The sequence below is a fragment of the Triplophysa dalaica genome, chromosome 14, assembly GCF_015846415.1.
Source record: "Triplophysa dalaica isolate WHDGS20190420 chromosome 14, ASM1584641v1, whole genome shotgun sequence".
NCBI classification, from domain to species: Eukaryota; Metazoa; Chordata; class Actinopteri; order Cypriniformes; family Nemacheilidae; genus Triplophysa; species Triplophysa dalaica.
Genome location: NC_079555.1, coordinates 10010946 through 10029947, shown reverse-complemented (window position 1 = coordinate 10029947; position 19002 = coordinate 10010946). Strand labels below are relative to the sequence as shown.

The following is a 19002-nucleotide window of genomic DNA, read 5'->3' as shown; positions in this document are numbered from 1 at the left end:
GCCAAATTTCTTATAAAGAATAAAGAAATATACGAGATACACCGATATATCGCCCAATAATTGGTATCAATTTTTAACACTATTGGCTGATGGTTTAAAAACAACCGATGATCAGGGACGATATATCCTGTCAATCAAAAGAGGACAGGAAAATGCAATGGATTTGAGCTCTGTACACAGAAAATGTTAAGAAACATCACCATTTTAATGTTCGATATTTAAAGTAATTATATGAATTAATGCCACTCAGAAAGTTAAGAAATAATAATTTAATCTTCAGAATCGGCATAGGCAGATATTCTATGTATTGTTTTGTCTTTTATAAAAATTATTATAATCTTAAAGATTCTGTATTTTGTATTTCATTTTGGCTTTTTTATTTTATGCTTTTTATAGAAGCATTGTCTGTGTGTACAGTTAGAGCACGTATACTGTATGTGTGTGTGTGTTGCACCCATTCAGTGTCATGGGAGGAGATGTTGTCACAGTGGCTTTGCTGTCACCCTTTTAACTGCTGGCAAGAAGCCTGTGTCTACCTTTGGGCCGGAGCTAAATTTAAGTTTGCCGCTCACAGCTCTAATCATTAGCATCAAAACAACCATTAACTGTGGATCTGTCTGCCTCTCGCGACGGCCCGCTCCCAGTGGACGCCACTCATAACAGGGCCAAAGAGAGAGAATCACACAGGAGCACATCCCATCAGCCCCTGTGTCTGCATTGCTACAAGACAAACCTAACGATCACTCCAGAGTCCTCACACACTGTGAGCTACACACTCATACGTGCAAACACATCATGCATACATGACTTGTGTAGTTAGCATACAAACAGACCACAGTCATGGGTTGAAAACAACATGATCTGAGCTTGTGTTCCCTCAGGGCCTCTGACTAATCTCTGGTCACTTGGTGCTTAAGAGTCGATCTGTAAGTAAATTCATGCATTAAAATACTATTTGAATCACAGGCAGGGATCATGTTAGTCATTTCAGCTGCATTTCTCTTCGACACGGAATTGCACGGGAGGTAATTGCACGCTCAACTGGAAACTGCACGTGGTTTGTCTATAATTGATTTAAAGAACTCTCAATGGGAGGTCACAAACTTTGGAACCTCTCCTCAAAAACACATGACCACAGTTCACTGCTTATCTACAGGCAGAGATTCGCTTTGAGAACATGTGAATGCTGAGTAAACAAATGCAAGTAAAGCGAAATGCTTTGCGTTTCTAATGCATTAACATACTATGCAACCCATTTACACACACTAAAGTAAAAAGCATCTTGTAAGCAAATGTTATTATATAGACTTATTGCTGTTATTTACGTATAATTTATCTTATATATGTATATATTATTTCCACTTCTATCTTGTAATATCTGTTATGTATTTTTGTAACTATTCATTTTTAAAGCACACACATTTTTTATTTTCACTGCCTTCCTAACATCCTCTAAGGACGAACCCTACTGCATTATTTTCAATACATCAGTAGGTCTGTTGGTTCTTAAGTATTTGTGTCCCACGGGTTGCTTTTTATACAGCTGGTCCTGATTTTGTGTTTATTTGTGGAATCATATAATGGCATCAAGTCATTAAAGAAATAGTTCACCTTCATAATGAAAATTCTGTCCTTATTTACACACCCACTTTCTTTCTTCTGCAGAACACAAAAGACATTTAAAAAAATGTTGTTCCCATTGACTTGCATTGGTTTTGTGTCCATACAATAGAAGTCAATGGGGGAGTAAAGTTGTTTATATCAACACATGTTGCTGGTAAGAGGTCAGTTTTCCAGTCATTTGTTTCATACATTTTTCTTAATGTGATTCAGACAACACTGTCTTTAATCTTTAAATCCACATAGACCCCAGAAAAATCGAATGAATGTGTCTGCATCCACACGGTTTTAATTCAACGAATTCAGTGAAGTGAGTTGTTAAACAAAATTATCACCTATAGTTAAAGAATTGAGGGTGGAAGGGGAGGGGTTTCTGGTCATTCCTGAATGTCGTCAATGGGGAGGCCATCTGCTCTTGTTCATGGTTCATTTAGCAAGCTACTGAGGACAGGCCGTTTGCCCTGAGAGCAACAGGTATAAAAGGACTTTGTCCCCCACCCCGTGCGGATGGAAACCACTTGACTTTTTCAGCAGTGCACTGCAACCTCCCTTCCTTCTTGAATTTCTAACTTATAACAGAACGTGAAACCACCTTAATCTCCTGAAAAGCTATCCCATTTGCTTTTATCCAAAGGTCTTGCAAAATGTGTTTGCCGTCACCAAAATGTGATTTTTCGGACACATTTTACTTACCTTCCTAGAAGTCCATAGGTGTACTGTGAATCTGCAAGCATTAACGCAATCTCCCCCTTCTTCATTGATACGACACACTCTTCCAGAGCCTAAGTGAGCAGAAACATCATGTTTTAAACTATGTTAGATCATAGATTATCTCAACAAACTTTAACCCAATTTTGAGCCTAGAGAACTCCCTCACTAGACAACAAAACCGAACCTTAAAGCTTAATTGCATTTAGAAACAAAGACTGCATGACAACTTTACAAACAAGATTGACCTTGCAAACTTTCCGACAAGAACTAAATTAACCTCACTTCAGCAGGTTACTTTACCAGCCTTGAGTAAACACATACAGTACTCAACATGTGAAAACACAGCTTAATCCCAATGGAAAATTTAGCAGGCAGCAGGTGCGAGGTGACAGATAGTTCCTAGGCAGGTGTTCCAGAGTATCAGAGTATGTGTGTGTCTGCCCCTCCTCTGCCTGTCAGTGCGTCTCACCTGGTTGACATCTCCCTCCCCGATAACGAAGACCAGTTTGCAGTCTTTTTCCACCACTGTCTTATCGTCTAGCGTGCCCTGCATTTTCAGAGTGACCTCTTGACCCCAAGCAGGGGTCAGGGCATTGTCGGGGCCGGTTTGTAGCACCTTCTTTCTCAGCAGACGGTCATCTACGGGCAGTCAGGATAGTGGAGAAAAGGGGGAAGGGGTAAGAAGTCAACAAGACCTAGATGACTAAACTACTTTTATTAACCAAGTTGAACACAAAGATCATGCAGGTTGACCATTGACCACCTTTTTGTTGGCAAATATGGTGATGCTGGTCGAACAACAATATCATCAAACCATCATTAGCCAGCATTACTCAGTCTAAACATTAAAAATTCATGCTGGTCTAAGCTGGTCTTCAAGCACTGAAGCAAATATATGGTATAACAGACATCTTACCTGTAATGTCCATCCAGTCCTCTGCCGTAAACAACTTCTCAAAGCTGGTGGTGGTCCACTCATCCACTTCATAATCTGGAAAAAGACTGTCCCATGAGTCATCCCTTTGTTCCACTGTCTCAGTTTCTTTAAACCTTACCGTTTTCCCAAAGCTGGGAGTCTTTGTCAGTTTGCGGCTCGTCTCTCTGTCTGATTCTTTGGTCTCAGGTGTTGTGAAGTTTGTATTTGAGATGATGAGTTCATCTGTGCCCTTTTTGCTGGGGTCATCGCTTACGTTTTCAACACACTTCATCTCTCTCATATCTTCTGCTTCTTTATTCTCTGCTGTATCTTTCTTCTCACTTCCTTCTTTGTCCTCTTTGACCTCTATTGCTGTCTGCTCATCCTCCTCTCCATTGACATTTCTTCTCTGCAGCTCCATGATGGGCTCTTGAAGCACCTGACAGGGTTGAAGAATTGTTTCCTCACTCTTAAGATTCTGTTTGTCCCCAGTGACTGAAATGGTATGTCTAACTGTTTCTTTAAATGTCTCCGATGCTTTCTCCTGTGGTTCTCCAGCCTCTGGTTCCATGTCTCCACACGCCGCTAGGGATACCATCTATGTCTTCCTAAAATTGTTGAGTGTCTTCCTTCCACACAAAAAAATTATGTAGGTGTTGCTTAAGAGCCAAGATGGCAAACACCTGCATCCATTAGCGACAGCGTTTTCTAAAGCACAGTGCGCTCATGGACTCTAATAGAATTATCATGGAAACGCATTGCCACATGACCCAAATCTCATCTGTGGCTAGTCCATTTCCTGCAGCTCTTCTTGAAATGTCTTTTTAGGCGCTTGTTGTTCTACTCCTGATTTTTTTAATAGAAAAAAAAGGTCAACCCACAAAAATCGTGTCGAAATGTAAGGGGCCTCCTGGCCAGTGGAGCTGTGCAGTGGTAATCTGTTGGATTAGAAAAGCAAAATCTAATCTGGCCCTACGTTTGTAAGCTCCTTAATGACTTCATCACGTCGCTCCATAATGCAAGAGTCCATGAATACGTCCACCAATAACAGGGCTTCAGCGAGTGGTGGCTATTCCGGTTCAACCTTATAATGTAACGAATGACGAATACAAAAATATGTAATTTATGATTTATATTGACAAAACTATATTCAAACGAAACTGTAGTTTTTCAGATAATGAAAAAACCAACAAAGAAAAATATTTGCCATAATCTTATTTTAAGGACCGGCATTGACTGTGGATAACACACATGCACACACAAACAGGTTTTTCAGGGTTTGCAACGTGCCAGCTGGGAGGATATTCACCGTGAGCAATGAGCATTTACAAGACAAGACAAGCTCATCAACTCTGATTATTGTTCTATTTAATTCTGCTTCACTTAACAAATCCACAAAACATAAACAGATATACAAAAAGAAAAAAAAATACTTTTGTTTTGGTTGACAACAATACAAGTTTTATGTATTTTTAACATTTAAAATATGCTACAATTATATAATAATATAATTATTTAGAGGTGTGGTCAAATCTTTGTTAATCTGAGAACATATACAGTATCATAAGCGTAATAATACTTAAGATGTTCTGCCAGGATTTTAGGATCAGATGGCTGTTGTAACTGTGTATGGCATGGTTAAAGCTGACATGAAACGGAAGGTGTGATGGTGTTCTCTTTTTTTTTATTGTAATTTATATGTCAAATTGCTTCTGAAAAGAGAAAAAAATGTTGAATGGTGGACAGCATAGTCCATTAAACAAGTGACTTTTCTACCTGTACCTTATGACGACACATAAAACTGATACTCCACCCAAAAATGAAAAATCTGTCATCATTTACTCACCCTCAAGTTCTAAACCTGTATAAATATATTTGTTCCGTAGAACACAAAGAAAGATATTTGGAAAAATGTAAACAATTGAGATTACTAGGGAAGTCGAAAAAATGGTTCAAACTTGCCCCTAACTGCTTGTTTTCCTAAATTCTTCAAAATATCTTTGGACAAAAATAAGTACTGTTTTTTATACTGTAGTCAATGGTGCCCTGGAAAACTCAGTTGCTAACATTGATCCAAAATCTATCTTTGTGACAGAATTTTCATTTTTGGGTTGACTTTTGGGTTGACTATCCCTTTGTATTCTATGTGAATAGTCACTAGGTACTGTGGTTGACGACATAACATGGTTTGTGAAAAAATAGAACTTTGAATAACATTTATTAAAATGGCTTATTGATATAATAAATCTTATAAAAAGACTAATTTCTGAGTTGTATCCACTTGGCAAGCTAACATATTTCAACTGCAGACAACCACATATTCTGCGTAAATCATGCCAGCTCTCTACGATTCTCAGCGAAATATTGCCAACATGCCAAATGTAAAATCCCCAAACAATTTTAAAACAGCAGGTGGAATTGAAGGGAGTTTCAGAGAATAAATGTGCTTTAGAATAAATGTGCTGTATGGACAACATAATACGATTTGTAATGTACATCAATGCACATTTCAAATTAAAAGATTGTATTCAATATCCTGTGTTTACAATGTTTTCCCCGGTTTTCAACTTAAAGTGACTCATCTTATTAGCCGTTATCCTCCCACAAGTGAATGTGATGTAATTTACTCTCTATTTTCATTGATCCCCTCCTAAGACTCTGACACTTCAGTAATGGATCTGTCTTCCTAATGGTGCTTGTGTTCTTGAACACATCTACTTTTAATTTTAAAGACATGATCACACATATTCTATTTCAAATGGAGAGTCTATGTTGCATGGATTTATAAACCACAGTCTGAGGTACGATAACATATATTGTCTGTCCAGTTGGCTATATAGATGTCCCTGTATCTCAGACAGCCATATGGCACGTAGAGACTATAAGAGAACGTCTTAATCCGAAGGCCCAAGCACCTTGTCTGTTAGGGATTATGTCTTTCCAATTAACCTAAATTCTCTATTTTTTTACATCACTGTCCATTTCACCACATCAGTAAGTTTGAAAGGTAAATATTGCGTGGCTAATCACTTTTTCACATCTATAATCTAGTTTAAAATGCCGCCTGTGCTTTTCTAATCGTTTTGCTTGTATCACATTTCTTTAACACTATGTTATCTCCAAAAGACATCCAATGCCTGTTCTAATAAATGTGTCTATTTCTCTTTGTTTTATCCCAAACTGACAGCTCGTATGGTTTTCAGAGAATGAATAAATTTTGATTTGCAGTCTGAAATGCAGATTTATCACCAAAGCTCTACTTTTCATACTCGAAATCGAGATTTTCCACATGATTACAATGCGTAGGTGAAATTTAATGCTGAAACCTATATGTATAATGTGTGCGTCTATGACGTCGGCAAAACGTTTTCTCGTAGCTCCGCCCACCACCGAGTGACGTTTGAACGAGAATGTCGCCAGTTCACCTCAGTTACAGACATGGCAGCGTTAAGACAGGAGCATCGGTATGGACTCTCCTGCGGAAAGATTAATAAAAGCGTTCCCAACAAAACTATCTTTCACGTCAAGCTAACAGACACCGCCATCCGGACGCTAGAATCCTACCAGAACCTCAAGGTAACGCGTTTTATTTCATTTCGTCAATGTTCATTTAGTCACAATGAACCACAGCGATCTCAATGGGGCAGAAAGTTCTCACAACTTCAAAAGAGTTGTTTACGTTATAATGTTAAATCTATCGTTTACTGTTTGTAAAGTGGTGACTTATTTCGCTAGAGTCGCTTTAAGTGCCATATGCTGTTTAAAGGGGGACCGACCGATGGTAACAGGAGGAAATCAGCCTCATTCAATAGTCACAGTTGCCTTAAAGTTTACACATTATGTAAAAAATACTAAACAAACGCGATTAACATTAAACAACAGCTGTAGTTTTTAAAGCCAGTTAGAAACGGACTTCACGGTTGAATCTTATGCGTCAGCCTAACGTATAAGTTAACTCTTCTTTCGGATAAATCGATGATCGAAATATAGCATGACAGTGTCGTAATGTTAAACATTGAATTGTTTTGTATTTATTTTAAACTTTAGATGACAAAGGTTTCTTTTACTTCGTAGTTACAGGGATCATACGGTCTGTGAGGGGCTCAAGGCTCAACCCTGTATACTGATCAACTATATAAACGCATAGTGGCACTTAACAAATAGTCTTTTCTTTACATTTCGTTATCAATTACTTCACTTCTTGCCTGGTATTTATGTTTACATTGTGTAACATTTCCCTTTGTTGTACAGTTATTGTTAAGCTATTTAGGATTTGCGACGCTCATTTAACCTTATTGTCTCTTTAGATGCATTTAAGTTCCCAATTCATTCCTGCATTGATAGTCTTATAGTAATCTATAGACCACCTCAGTCGTTTAAGCCTACAGAGAATAGTAAGCTATTTTCAGTGAACATGTTATTTTAAACCAAACACACTTCTTTATGCATCGTTTTAACTGTAAAGACGTCGCGAGCCGCCAATTACCGCCGCTGAGCGATCAATACTGTACATTTCTCATTGTCACCGTCGGGTCGACTGCACAGATTCCAGTAATATCAATACTTCAGCGGTAAACTGAAGTGCACGCCAGCTGGACGTTTCACCCAAGCGCCAGCGCCTCTCGTCGCTCATTGGACGACAAAGGTGTGTTTTTGTTGGCGTGCTTTCTCGTATTGTTTTTAGTCCTTTAAACGCTTTGCAGGCGTCGCGATTTCATCTCTCATTGGTCGGACTGCTAGCGTAGACTGTCGTTTGAGCCAATCAGGACAGGGAAGGCTTCATCAAGCTTACAACAGGAGATTCGCAAAAAAGATTCAGTTGTCAATCATGTGTGACCTAATAAAACAGACCATAATACAGCAGAAAATAAAGGTAGTCACGTTTCAGTATGTTTGGTTTTGTTGGAATTTGAGGTGGCATTGATATAAGACACTTTCAATACAGAACTTTCATCTTATCTTTTTATAAAGCTGTTTTTTTACCGGTTTTGTGCCAATGGTTGCCAGGTTCACCTCAGATCTGGTCAAGTTGGGTCACTAGGTACCTCACAGTCTCCCTGTTAATGGTGTTCGCACGCTTTAAGTACAACAGGACAAATATAAAGCGCAACGACAAAGTTCATGTTAGCCATAGCGCTGCCGCATGCTTCGATACTGTTTAGCTACTAATCTGACCACATGACAACAAACTCAGGACAAATAAGCTGCATTTTTTTTTTAAATAAACAACTTGAGCTCTGCTATATGCACAGAATAACATGACAGCCTCTCCCCTTAACATCCATAATAGATAAACATGCTTGTTGACCAAAGCTCCAGCTGTACCTTGAAGATAATAAGAGCTATCTTTTGACCTTGCTTAATGGTTTTGAGTTATGCTGGGGGGAGCTGTTTTGTTTTCCTTCTGGGTCACAGCAATTTACCTTTGTGACATTTAAGTCACTTTTAAGTCTTCTGTAATAAATGTGGTTTGTTAGTTTTCCTGGAAATTAGACGAAGAAGTTTGTTATAAGCTAAACTCACGGTGTTTTTAGGGTGGTTATATGAAAGGACTTGTTTTTATGCTGGGCAAACACAACATGGTTGATAATGTCTTAAAAAGGCCCGTCTGATTTTATCTAATGCACCTCTTGAAAAATTGGCACAATGCCTCTGTAACTTAACTTCAGGTACTAATGACAAGAACTCGGCTCGGAAAATGAAAGAGAGAAAAGGATTAAACATTTGGTTGGCTAAGAGTGATTTCCTGTGTTGTTTGTCCTGTCCCGTCCCGTCCCTACTCCCACCCCCCACTTCTTATACATGTACACACACTCATATTCTGTATACGCGTACACTTCTCGCACAATAACATTTGATTGGCTCATGTAAGGTCTTTCAAGTCAAGATTTATTAATCGGATGCATTCCCGTGCAGATTAGCAAAGGCCAGCCTTGATCTTTAGGCTTCCACAAGCAGAACCATGACGGTGCCGAGAGGCCAGTGACAGCCAGCCTTTCTCTCTCTCAGAACCAACCCCCCTCATTCCCAGTCTGCATGAATTAATACAGGAGAGAACTGTGCCTCTGTCAATGGGGGCAGACCAGTAATGTGAGACTGTAATTACTGTGAAAGGAGGCTTAATAGGTAGGCATGAAATTTCACCGAAGTTACTACATAAACACAGCTTGTGGAAATGCGGGCATCATGGACAAACAACGAATGTAAAGACAAGAAAGGTACCCGTACACGGTTTGCATTGCTATGTTAAAACATCCCTCCTTGGATGTATTCGGAATCTGTGTCTAGGATGCATTTCCCACGATAAGTTGCTTTTTTGCCATGTAATCTTTTGTCTAATAATAGTGGATGCTAACCGACTTCTTTTTACCTCTTTCTTCTGTTCCCAGGGGTCCTTACCAAATCAGCCGGCAATTTGCTTCAAGGGGAACCAGGGGGTAAGATAAATGTCTTTTTTCTCACCCCTCCAGATGCCTAAAACAGGATGCTTTAATTAGACCTGATTGTTGAGTCGTGCGGCAAAAACTCGTGGCACCTCTCAGCTGCTTGCGTACTCTCAATATTTCATGAGCTTCCAAACCAGAGAGGAGCTGTCGCGATGCCACCCTTAGGGTCCGCCGCTTAACAAGATCGGGAACATTTATATAATCATAGCTGGATGTACGTTTTTAAGCTCAATTATGTGTGTCGCTGGCATGAATTAGGAAAGTTTCATCATTCGCATGCAACTAATGGGTTTTGTAATATATGTGGGCTCCGTAAAGCCGTCGGTTTTGCATACACACAACAAGAATATTGTAATGTACGACTTGTGAAATTGGCAGTGTGGTGCGCGGTCACACTGTACACAGCATTTTTGTTGGGGGGTGCATTCCAGTGAAATGGCTGTAAAGAAAGATGCCTGTGTCTAACCGGATTAGCACATTCAGAGATAGCACCTCCCCATTACTGCCTGCATGCCTCACGTATGTTAAACACACAGTCGGGCCCAGCTAAAACCAACCCAGCTGATCCAAAAGCAGGAGATCTAGAGGGAAGGCCACAGGCCTCTGTAGACAAATGCAGGACTGTGTGACTAACTTGCGGTCGGAAGCCCCGGAGAAGCTGCTCAGCACACCCGAGCTGCCTGCCAGGTTACTGGGTCACACTGGTGACTGGGAAAGAATTGTCGTGAGCTCTGGGAGGAGGTGGGGGTGACGGTAAACCCAAGGGAGCCTCTTGCGTCTCTATGCCTGTTGTCTCAGGGCAGACATGAAAGACCTGCGACAAGGAGGGGGATAACCGCGGCCGCCGTGTCTTTAAAAGACGCCATGGCTCGACCCCCACTAATTCCACAATTATAATATGCAAAATACGGTCGCATGTAGTCGAGCAATATCTAAAGTAATGAAGGCTCCTTCCGTTTTGAATCTGGAGAAGTGCGGCTGTGTCCAGTGAGTAAAACTGAAATACGTTCTAATCGTCAAATTAGATTTAGTGATTATATCTTTAACCCATTACATATTCAAATTGGCTGCATTGAATTTGAGTGTTCCTTCCCCTCCCCAGATAATAAGCCGCTGGGCATTAATGAGCTATTCGAGCCGTGTGTGTGTGTGTGTGTGCGCGCCAGTGTGTGTGTTTGTATGTGTGTCAGGGTGACAAATTAAGCTATTATTGCTGGGGGTAGGGAGTGATGTTAAGTCCACACCACTGAAACCATGTTCAGATCAGTCATTCTATTAGCTGTAACCTTAGGATGCTTTTACTTCAGTCCGGACTATCTACACGGACAGATATCTTTAATCAGCACCGCTCGTGCACAAGAGATGAGAGACATTTCCATTTCTGCCAAAGCTCAACTCAGGTAATTTTCCTCCACCTGCAGGAGGGCTCCCCCATACCAGGGAATTCCCATAAACATTGTCCTGGCTGATCTCCAGACCTCTGTGGGGTAAACTAGAAAAGTCAGGAAACACACTGCTGAGAATTGTCAGCTAGCGTTTTCCACTACCTTGAAAACTCTTTGATAATAGCCACTTAAGAAATAATTTAGACGTAAAACAACCCATCATCGGTTGGTACAGATGGGGGGCTTTAATTAGCTCCATTGTCTCCAGCTGTGGAACGACATGATGCAACTACCGAGAAATAGCGTAAGATGTTTAGACTAGTGTCGGTAAAATTCCTTTCATATTGCAGCCTGTGAGCTTCGCTCCTTGAGGATTTGTGGAATCTGAACATCTTAGATGGTCTCGCTGGGAATAGTCAATCACAAAGACTGAGATTTCACATAATGCAGCTTTTTTGGTAAAAGGAATTTTGCTAGACAGAGTTATCCAGTAAGTTGTCTATCAGTCATCAAGAAAAGTTACAAATAGCAGACTTCCTTTGTATCTGCTATGTAATATAAATTTTATTGTTATTATATTTAATTATATTAAATATTATTTTGGATTTTATTACATTTTCGATAACTATAACATTTTAGACCTCATTCCAAATGGAGTGTCATGACTTGGTACGCAGCTTACACCTGTTTATGGCTCTGAGCAGAAGGTCCAATATGAATTTTTCCTTGAAGGATTCCTGTGTGTTCTGTGGCATTAGCATGCACTGGGAGGTGGGGTGTAAAGCATTCCTCTTGTTAGACGTTCTCATGATGTGTGTTTGTGAGCATCCCCCATCCGTTTGTCCCCCTGTCATCATTGTGATCATCTCTCATTGGGATTCATCAGTTCTTGCATCTGCGTCGACTGTGTGTATGTGGCAGTGTGTTTTAAAGTGCACATTTGTATAAATGTATGTTGGAGTCAGTTTGTTACCGCGGGAATAGAAGTGTGTTACTCCACTTGTCTGATCCAGTGCCCGTGTGTGTGCGCCTGGCCTTTTCTTCCTCTTGAAAGCTAATTATAATGACAATAAGAGGAATGAGCGCAGAGAGTCCCTGGCAGCAAAGGCTGTGTGGGGGGGAGCCGTTTCCACGTGTGAGAGAAAGGGCACGCGCCGCTTCTTTCATCCAGATGTGATGTGCTCGGCGACGTGCACACGGGGCCCCGAGTGTCCTTCTTGTCTGGAGCCCAGTGTTTTGACTGGCAGAGCTATTCGCTGCTTACACCTTGTCTACACAGGATGTGACCGGCGCGACGCGACACGACAAAAGACATTAGAAACGCATTAGAACCCATGATAATTTTTTATTTTCTCCTCACTGGATGGGGTGCGACAGGACAAACCCATTAAGAACAAGCATGTTGTCATATCGCATCGCGCCTGTCGCGTACGGTGTATACACGGTGTTAGACTTCTCAGGCCATCTCTGACAAAGTTATTGAGCCTTGAGTTAATTTTTTGTCAGTGTTTTTTTTTATTCTTCAAATAATTGTGTGATATTAGCCAGGGTCTTGAGCGAATTATCACAGCCATATTGAATTATCATAACAATAGTCTGACCCATGTCATGGTAATGTAATTGACAGTAGGGATTTAAATCAAAGCTTGTACAAAAAGAGCACATCTGTGAAGACTGTTGCGTTTCCTTTACCTCAGTGGAAAATTTGCAATCGCTAGTTTATATAGGATAGCTAGGTTTTTATTTTATTTTAAAGGAATAGTTCACCTAAAAACGAACATTTGTTATCGTTTACTCACCCTCATGTCATTTTAAACCTGCATGACTTTCTTTCGTCAGTAATAACACAACATAATAAATTATGAGGAATGTTACTTGCTTTGGTTTTGTTTCCATACAATAGAAGTGAATGGGTGACGGCATTGTTCGTTTTTTTGTTGCTTACGTCATGTGGTGAAGAGTTGTTGTTTAGAGGGGAAAGGTAGCTTAGTGTTTTTGATTAAACATTACAAGCGCAAATGAAGAAAAAAAATGGTGTGCACGGATAAATCATTTATAATAATCACTGCAACACTGTGTAAAACACTTAGAATTTTCCTCATTCATTTCATGGTGACTTTAAATGAAATTATGGGGAAGAAAAGCACAATAAGTCTTGATGCTTCTGTCACAGAATAAATATTGATGCATACTAAGTTTAGTAATTTCGCCCACCATTAGCCAGTGTGGTGAAGAGTACAATCTTAGTAGTAATCCCATCCTAAATGTTTATTTTCATGCATACCAAGATCCCCAAAATGGAGACATTTTGCTCTCAAACGCATCCTCGTACGAAAATAAATCTGATGCATGTGTACATCTCCAAACTGTTATGCTGTAAACCTCACAGCTGTTAAATGGAGCAAAGCTGAGCCAAGAACTGTAAGGAAAGATCAGACACTTCAGGCCTTTCATGGAGGGACACACACAGGGCACACTAGCAGCTCTGACAAGCCTGGACCGACTTCAGAAAGAGCGCTGACTGTGTGTATATTGCACCTTAACAGGCCACAGCTCTCCAGCGTCATTCTTTGAACCCAAAGCACTCTCATGATTTGATTCTTTTCTGTCCTGGCATTGGTTCGTTTGAGTTTATTTTCTGTTTAGTTAAAGCTTTGCATGCCATTGCCATTGCCAATGACATGGATGAAATCTGGCAGTCACATAAGTAGATCCATTGATTGTGCGCCTGCAGCGGGGTGCATTGCCTCGGCTCAGCAGGATGCATTTCTCTTAACAGTTTATAGCAGTTTTTCATCACGTGGGTTGTTTAAATCTTATTTGAAGAGCATTCACGTCCACGTCTAGCCGTCGTGTGGCATTTACAAACGGAAACCTCTTTAAGGTTTGTTTTTGTTCCTGTAGTTTGTCTGTCATGACCATCCGGCAGTCTACAAGTGCGGCTGCTCGGGAAATGAGCAATGTTCTTACAAACAAACCCCGCTTTGAAGAGATTCGTCACCTTTTTGTCCTGTGTGATAATGCTGGAAAATATCTTGACTACTTAAGCTTAGAAATAAAGATGCTGTTTATTCAGCACATGTGAACATGTGGATCAAGCGATTGTGGTGTGGGCTTAAACTACAATTGCTAATTCCTTTTTAAAAGTTGATCTGGTTTTCTATGTTTTCTGCTGCAAGTATCTTAACAAAAATACAAGCATGACACTGGCGATTGGCTCGAGCCTGTTTAAATCGACGTTGTGTACACATTTTCAAAATATGCAGCGTTAACCAATCAAAATGAAGATAATGGTTCCGCTATTGTAACTGCGCAGGACGGCACGGATATGGACGCCCCCATAGACCTCCATGCCTCTACTTAATTTGCTCAGACTCGTCACTATAGTAACTGATAGGCGGCGAGTGGAGGATGGCTCCTGGTTGCTTTTTGAATGGGCTGCATATGAAAGAAGCATGCGGGGTGCTCTCCTCCCCCATTACACACACACACACAGACAAGGATGGTTATGGAGTCAGGTCGCCCAGCGCTTACTGAGTTTGACAGATTACCCCTCAGGTGGTAGAGAGAAGAGAGAGAGAGACAGATTTTGCTTGGCATCTGATGCAGTTCCTTAGGGGATGGAGCAACCACCACAACCCCCTCCACCCCACTCCACCTCTCCTTCAGCTCCGCAGCTCATCATCGCCAACTCCCCCTACCCCACAAACCTCAAACCAACCCCCCATGCATCAACAGACATCACCCCCCTCTGATTTCTCCCCATTTAAATGTAACGGACTTCAACCCGTTGCCACGACGCTGCCTCGGAGTGATTTAATGCAAGAGACAGAGGCGAGTTCATGCGCTGTCTTCACGATATGTGACTCATGGCACATTTGTTTATTATGTGGTGACTAGTGTGTTCGAGAGTTTTAATGAATATGCCGGGAATTTCCATTAGGTATCAGCTTTAAAGGAATACTTCACCCAAAAATGAAAATTCTGTCATCATTTGCCCACGTTCGAGTTGTTCCAAATCTGTATACATTTCTTTGTTCTGGTGAACACAGAGAAAGATATTTGGAAGAATGCTTATATCCAAACAGATCTTGCCCCCCATTAACATCCATTGTAGGAAAAATGATTTAATAATTTTTAAACACAAAATTATTTACCACAAAAGAAGACATTTTGAAGAATTTAGGACAGCAAACAGTTCGGGGGCACCTTTGACTACCATTATATTGTTTCATACTATGGTAGTCAATGCATTCTTCCAAAGATCTTACTCTGTGTTCATTAGAACAAGAAATGTATACAGATTTGGAACAACTCAAAGGCGATTAAATGATGATAGAATTTTCATTTCTGTTGAAGTGTCCCTTAAAATTGTGTGATCTGTTTGCACTAGTAATAGCAGTTCCACCTCTTTTATTGCAGTGATACTTGTTAGCACTATCATCACTTCAGTCACGTGTGATTGGATTCAGAGATGAACCTGTTATGTTTCAAGTCAGCGACTTGTTTGTCATAGTTGTTTTTCCCGGCCGAAGCCCAAAGGCGACGTTCTTGTGTTGTGATACATGCTGCACCATGGCACTGATGTGAAATCTATGACAATTGGACTGTGCATACTGTTCCGACAAGGAAGAGATTATCAATGAGATTAACAATGAGCTTTAGCAAAAGTAAATGCTAGAGAGTGTTGTCATTCTTATTCTCAACCAATTATCACATTTTCCCTTATCCAAAGTACTGTCTGAGAATTTAAGGGATAGTTCACCCACAGATACTCACACAAATACTCAACATATCATTCCAAACCTGTATGTTGGTAACCGTAACTGTATGTATTGTTTGGACACATTAATGAGACATTTCTCAAAATATCTTCTTTTGTCTTCCACATATACCGGTTTTGATGACAGGAGAGTCAATAAATGATGACAGAATTGATATTTTTAGGTGCGCTAGCACTTCAATCATGTCATTGGCACGTCTAGCCTTGGATTAGGTGTGTAAAATCTGCACCAACACCACAAAAAACTTGTCTTTTAGTGTGATTTAACATGCCCTAAAAGGGACATTTGCTTAAAGTTTATAGTTCACAGTTCTACAATTCTTCCATTTTGCCCATTACAGTCTGGATTACCATTAGACTTCAGCAGTAAGAGCTTTGTAATCCCAAGATTCTGTTTATGTACTGTCTCCTCCCCCATCTCTCACTCTCTCTTCCTCTCTATTCCTCTTCTATCCCCCTTGTTTTTTGGGTGACTGTCTCTGTCCGTTTTGGATCAGGGGGTCATGTAGTGCTGTTTGTTGGTCCAGGGCATGGATGCCCCAACCTCACCCCCTACAACAGGCCACACGTTCCTGCTGCTTATGAATAACGCAGGTCGAACTCTGTGCCATCGCATGCGGTGGGAACAAAAGACAAGCGCCTCCCAGGAGCTTCAGACGAGCACACGGCGCATCAAGAACAATAGCGATGATGGCGATAAGGACTGACTGTAGTTGATTTAGGCCTTATGTGGATGCATAGGTGTGGAGGCATGTGCATGTATGGAAGGATGTTAATTACCACCCACCCTCATAATTGGTTAATGTTGTTTTTTAAATCGATGTTGCATTTATTATTAGACCCCAGGAAAGTGAGCATTTACAAGTAAACAACACTGTGCCAGGAGCACTTTCTTATTTATTTATTTTCTTAGTTTTTTATTTCACATATACATTTGTGAATGATCTATATGTATCAAATGACCTATATTGTACCAACCCTATAATTCGTTATACTGTTATTATAACTATATATTAAAAAACTCCAAGTACACTAAATTATACAAGTATATATCATTACACTTTAAACCATATCTGCACTAGATCTATAGCTGCATTTGATCTGCAGTGTGATCTATATGCATAAAATGATTTATAGTATTCAAAGTATATAATTTAGTATTTTAAATGATATATAATATATGTATTATTATCCTTATACGGTATACTTCATATACATTCACTCTATATTCACAGACACTCCTGCACCACAGTGTAGAGGAACCGTTGGCACAAATTTTAAAGCATTAGTAAGGTTAAAAGCAGAAGATGCTTATTGGGCGACTGTTGAGGTGTCGTGTTGCTGTAATTTTCTACTGGGGGAAAAAGCGCTGTTGTGTGTTGACTTCAAAACTTTTCTGGCTGCTTTACATCAATAAAAGTTTAATCTATAATGTTTTACGATTAGAGATAAAGAGTTAAAAAGTAAGTCGGCTGGCAGCTGTAATTGTTTACTAGGCGTGTGCCGGCTCCAGTGCCCTTGCTAGAAATAACAATGCCAAGTGTGAGGACAAGATGTTTTGTCTCTTCTTTTACACTGACCCAACACAACTCGAAAAAGGAAAAACCTCCACACCTGAATCAACACACCAGCTTCTCTTCTTTCCAAACAGATGTGCGCCTCATAGAACCACAACACAAACGTTAAAAATCATCAAATCTTGTGAGTGGAGAATGTTTTGGGTTCTTTAAAGTAGGGCTGCAGTACATTGCAGCACCTCATAAAAAAACTTGAGCTTTTTATGCTCTCAGAAACGGGCAGAGTTGTTTTTTTAAGGGTTGCTACAGAGAACTGCCTTTGTCTCATCAGTAATGGTCTTGGCCCCCGCTCCGTTTTCTGTTCCAGCCCAGTTCACACCTTACAACAGACTGAAAGTATTTGACATCTTTAAACACACATGGCACAGAGCGGCAGATGTGGCATAGAATGGGCCACAGTTGAAGGCGGTTTCTTTGTATTTTGCTCCCTTGTGGTTGGGAGTCTGTCAACATAGTGAGAATTGTCAAGCTGATGCTTGTCACAGGTACGAGGTGAATCCCACCTTTGTGTTTGTTGAATAAAAATGTTCGTGAAGGCCTTTACATTGTGCCATTTGTAGATCCACGTTATAATTTATTTACTGGATAGAAAGAACGAGTTGCACAAAACATTTGCCGCTTTCACCCTCTTGTCATTCCAAACCTGTATGACTTTAGTTATTCTGCACAACACAAAAGACACAGCATTGACTCCCACTGACTTCAACGTATGGACACAGATGCACAAAGACATTTCTCAAAATAGCCTTCCACCGAGAAAAAAAAACACAAGAGTGAATAATTGATAAGCACATTTTTTTTGGTGAATCATCCCCTAAATTTCTCTGTAATATTGTGAACATAACACTTTGTTTCTAATGTCGCCATGTGTTTTTTTTTTTGCATCTATGTGGTTTTAGTTTGATTTTATGAAAAAAGTTATCAGACACTTAAGCAAAATGATCCTAAACACACTCGGTGATAGAGATTGTGTTTTAGTTACCCTTCAAGAAATCTGCATTTGAGCCTTCCTCGCTGAACTGCGTACCGATCTCAAAGCTGATAAAATCTCACCTGCTGAGCTGTGGGCGTTGGCTCTCAGTGAATGAATAAACATAAGAAGTAGTGAAAAGGCGAGAGCATCAAGTCAACTTTTAAAAATAGATCATAATCTCCGTTCATTTTCTGTGTAAGACTCTGGTATTCATCCACATTCTTTGACCGGCAATTGCACTTTTGAATAATTGAATAGGCGTTCAGTTCAAATGACATGGGATATAAACTCCGACTATGGAGTTTCCCACAATGTGTGGAAAGCCGCACAAGCCTTTTTCGCCTTGGTCTGGCCAATGAGTAGCTCTTCTTTAATGGCTCCTAAATCTATCTTACCCTTAAGATCTAAGTGCCCTAGTGTGATCCTGCATCCATGAAAAACCGCATTCTCCCTGGAGATGCTGGGAAGCTGGGAACCAAGGGGGTAAATGACATATGCTTATGAACGCCGAGACGGAAACTGGGAATGCAGAAAGCGAGGCACCCCCCAGAATGAAGTGACCTGTATGACATTGATTAGAATCAGAATATG

General features: G+C 40.3%; 2 protein-coding genes across 2 annotated transcripts in view; one reads left to right on the top strand and one right to left on the bottom strand.

The window, feature by feature from the left end:
- fkbp16 (FKBP prolyl isomerase 16) overlaps positions 1–3901 on the bottom strand; it is a 36152-nt gene extending 32251 nt beyond the window's left edge. The window contains exons 1-3 of the mRNA XM_056766040.1: positions 3248–3901; positions 2801–2970; positions 2314–2402 (exon numbers count right to left, since the gene is read on the bottom strand). Coding sequence (XP_056622018.1) covers positions 2314–2402; positions 2801–2970; positions 3248–3845 — 857 coding nt within the window. The 5' untranslated portion in view covers positions 3846–3901. The remainder of the gene's footprint in view (positions 1–2313; positions 2403–2800; positions 2971–3247) is intronic.
- Positions 3902–6164: 2263 nt separating this feature from the next.
- Positions 6165–19002, top strand: part of LOC130435422 (RNA polymerase II elongation factor ELL2) — a 29278-nt gene continuing 16440 nt past the window's right edge. Inside the window, exons 1-2 of the mRNA XM_056766039.1 lie at positions 6165–6823; positions 9637–9684. Of these exons, the coding sequence (XP_056622017.1) occupies positions 6578–6823; positions 9637–9684 (294 nt within the window). The 5' untranslated portion in view covers positions 6165–6577. The remainder of the gene's footprint in view (positions 6824–9636; positions 9685–19002) is intronic.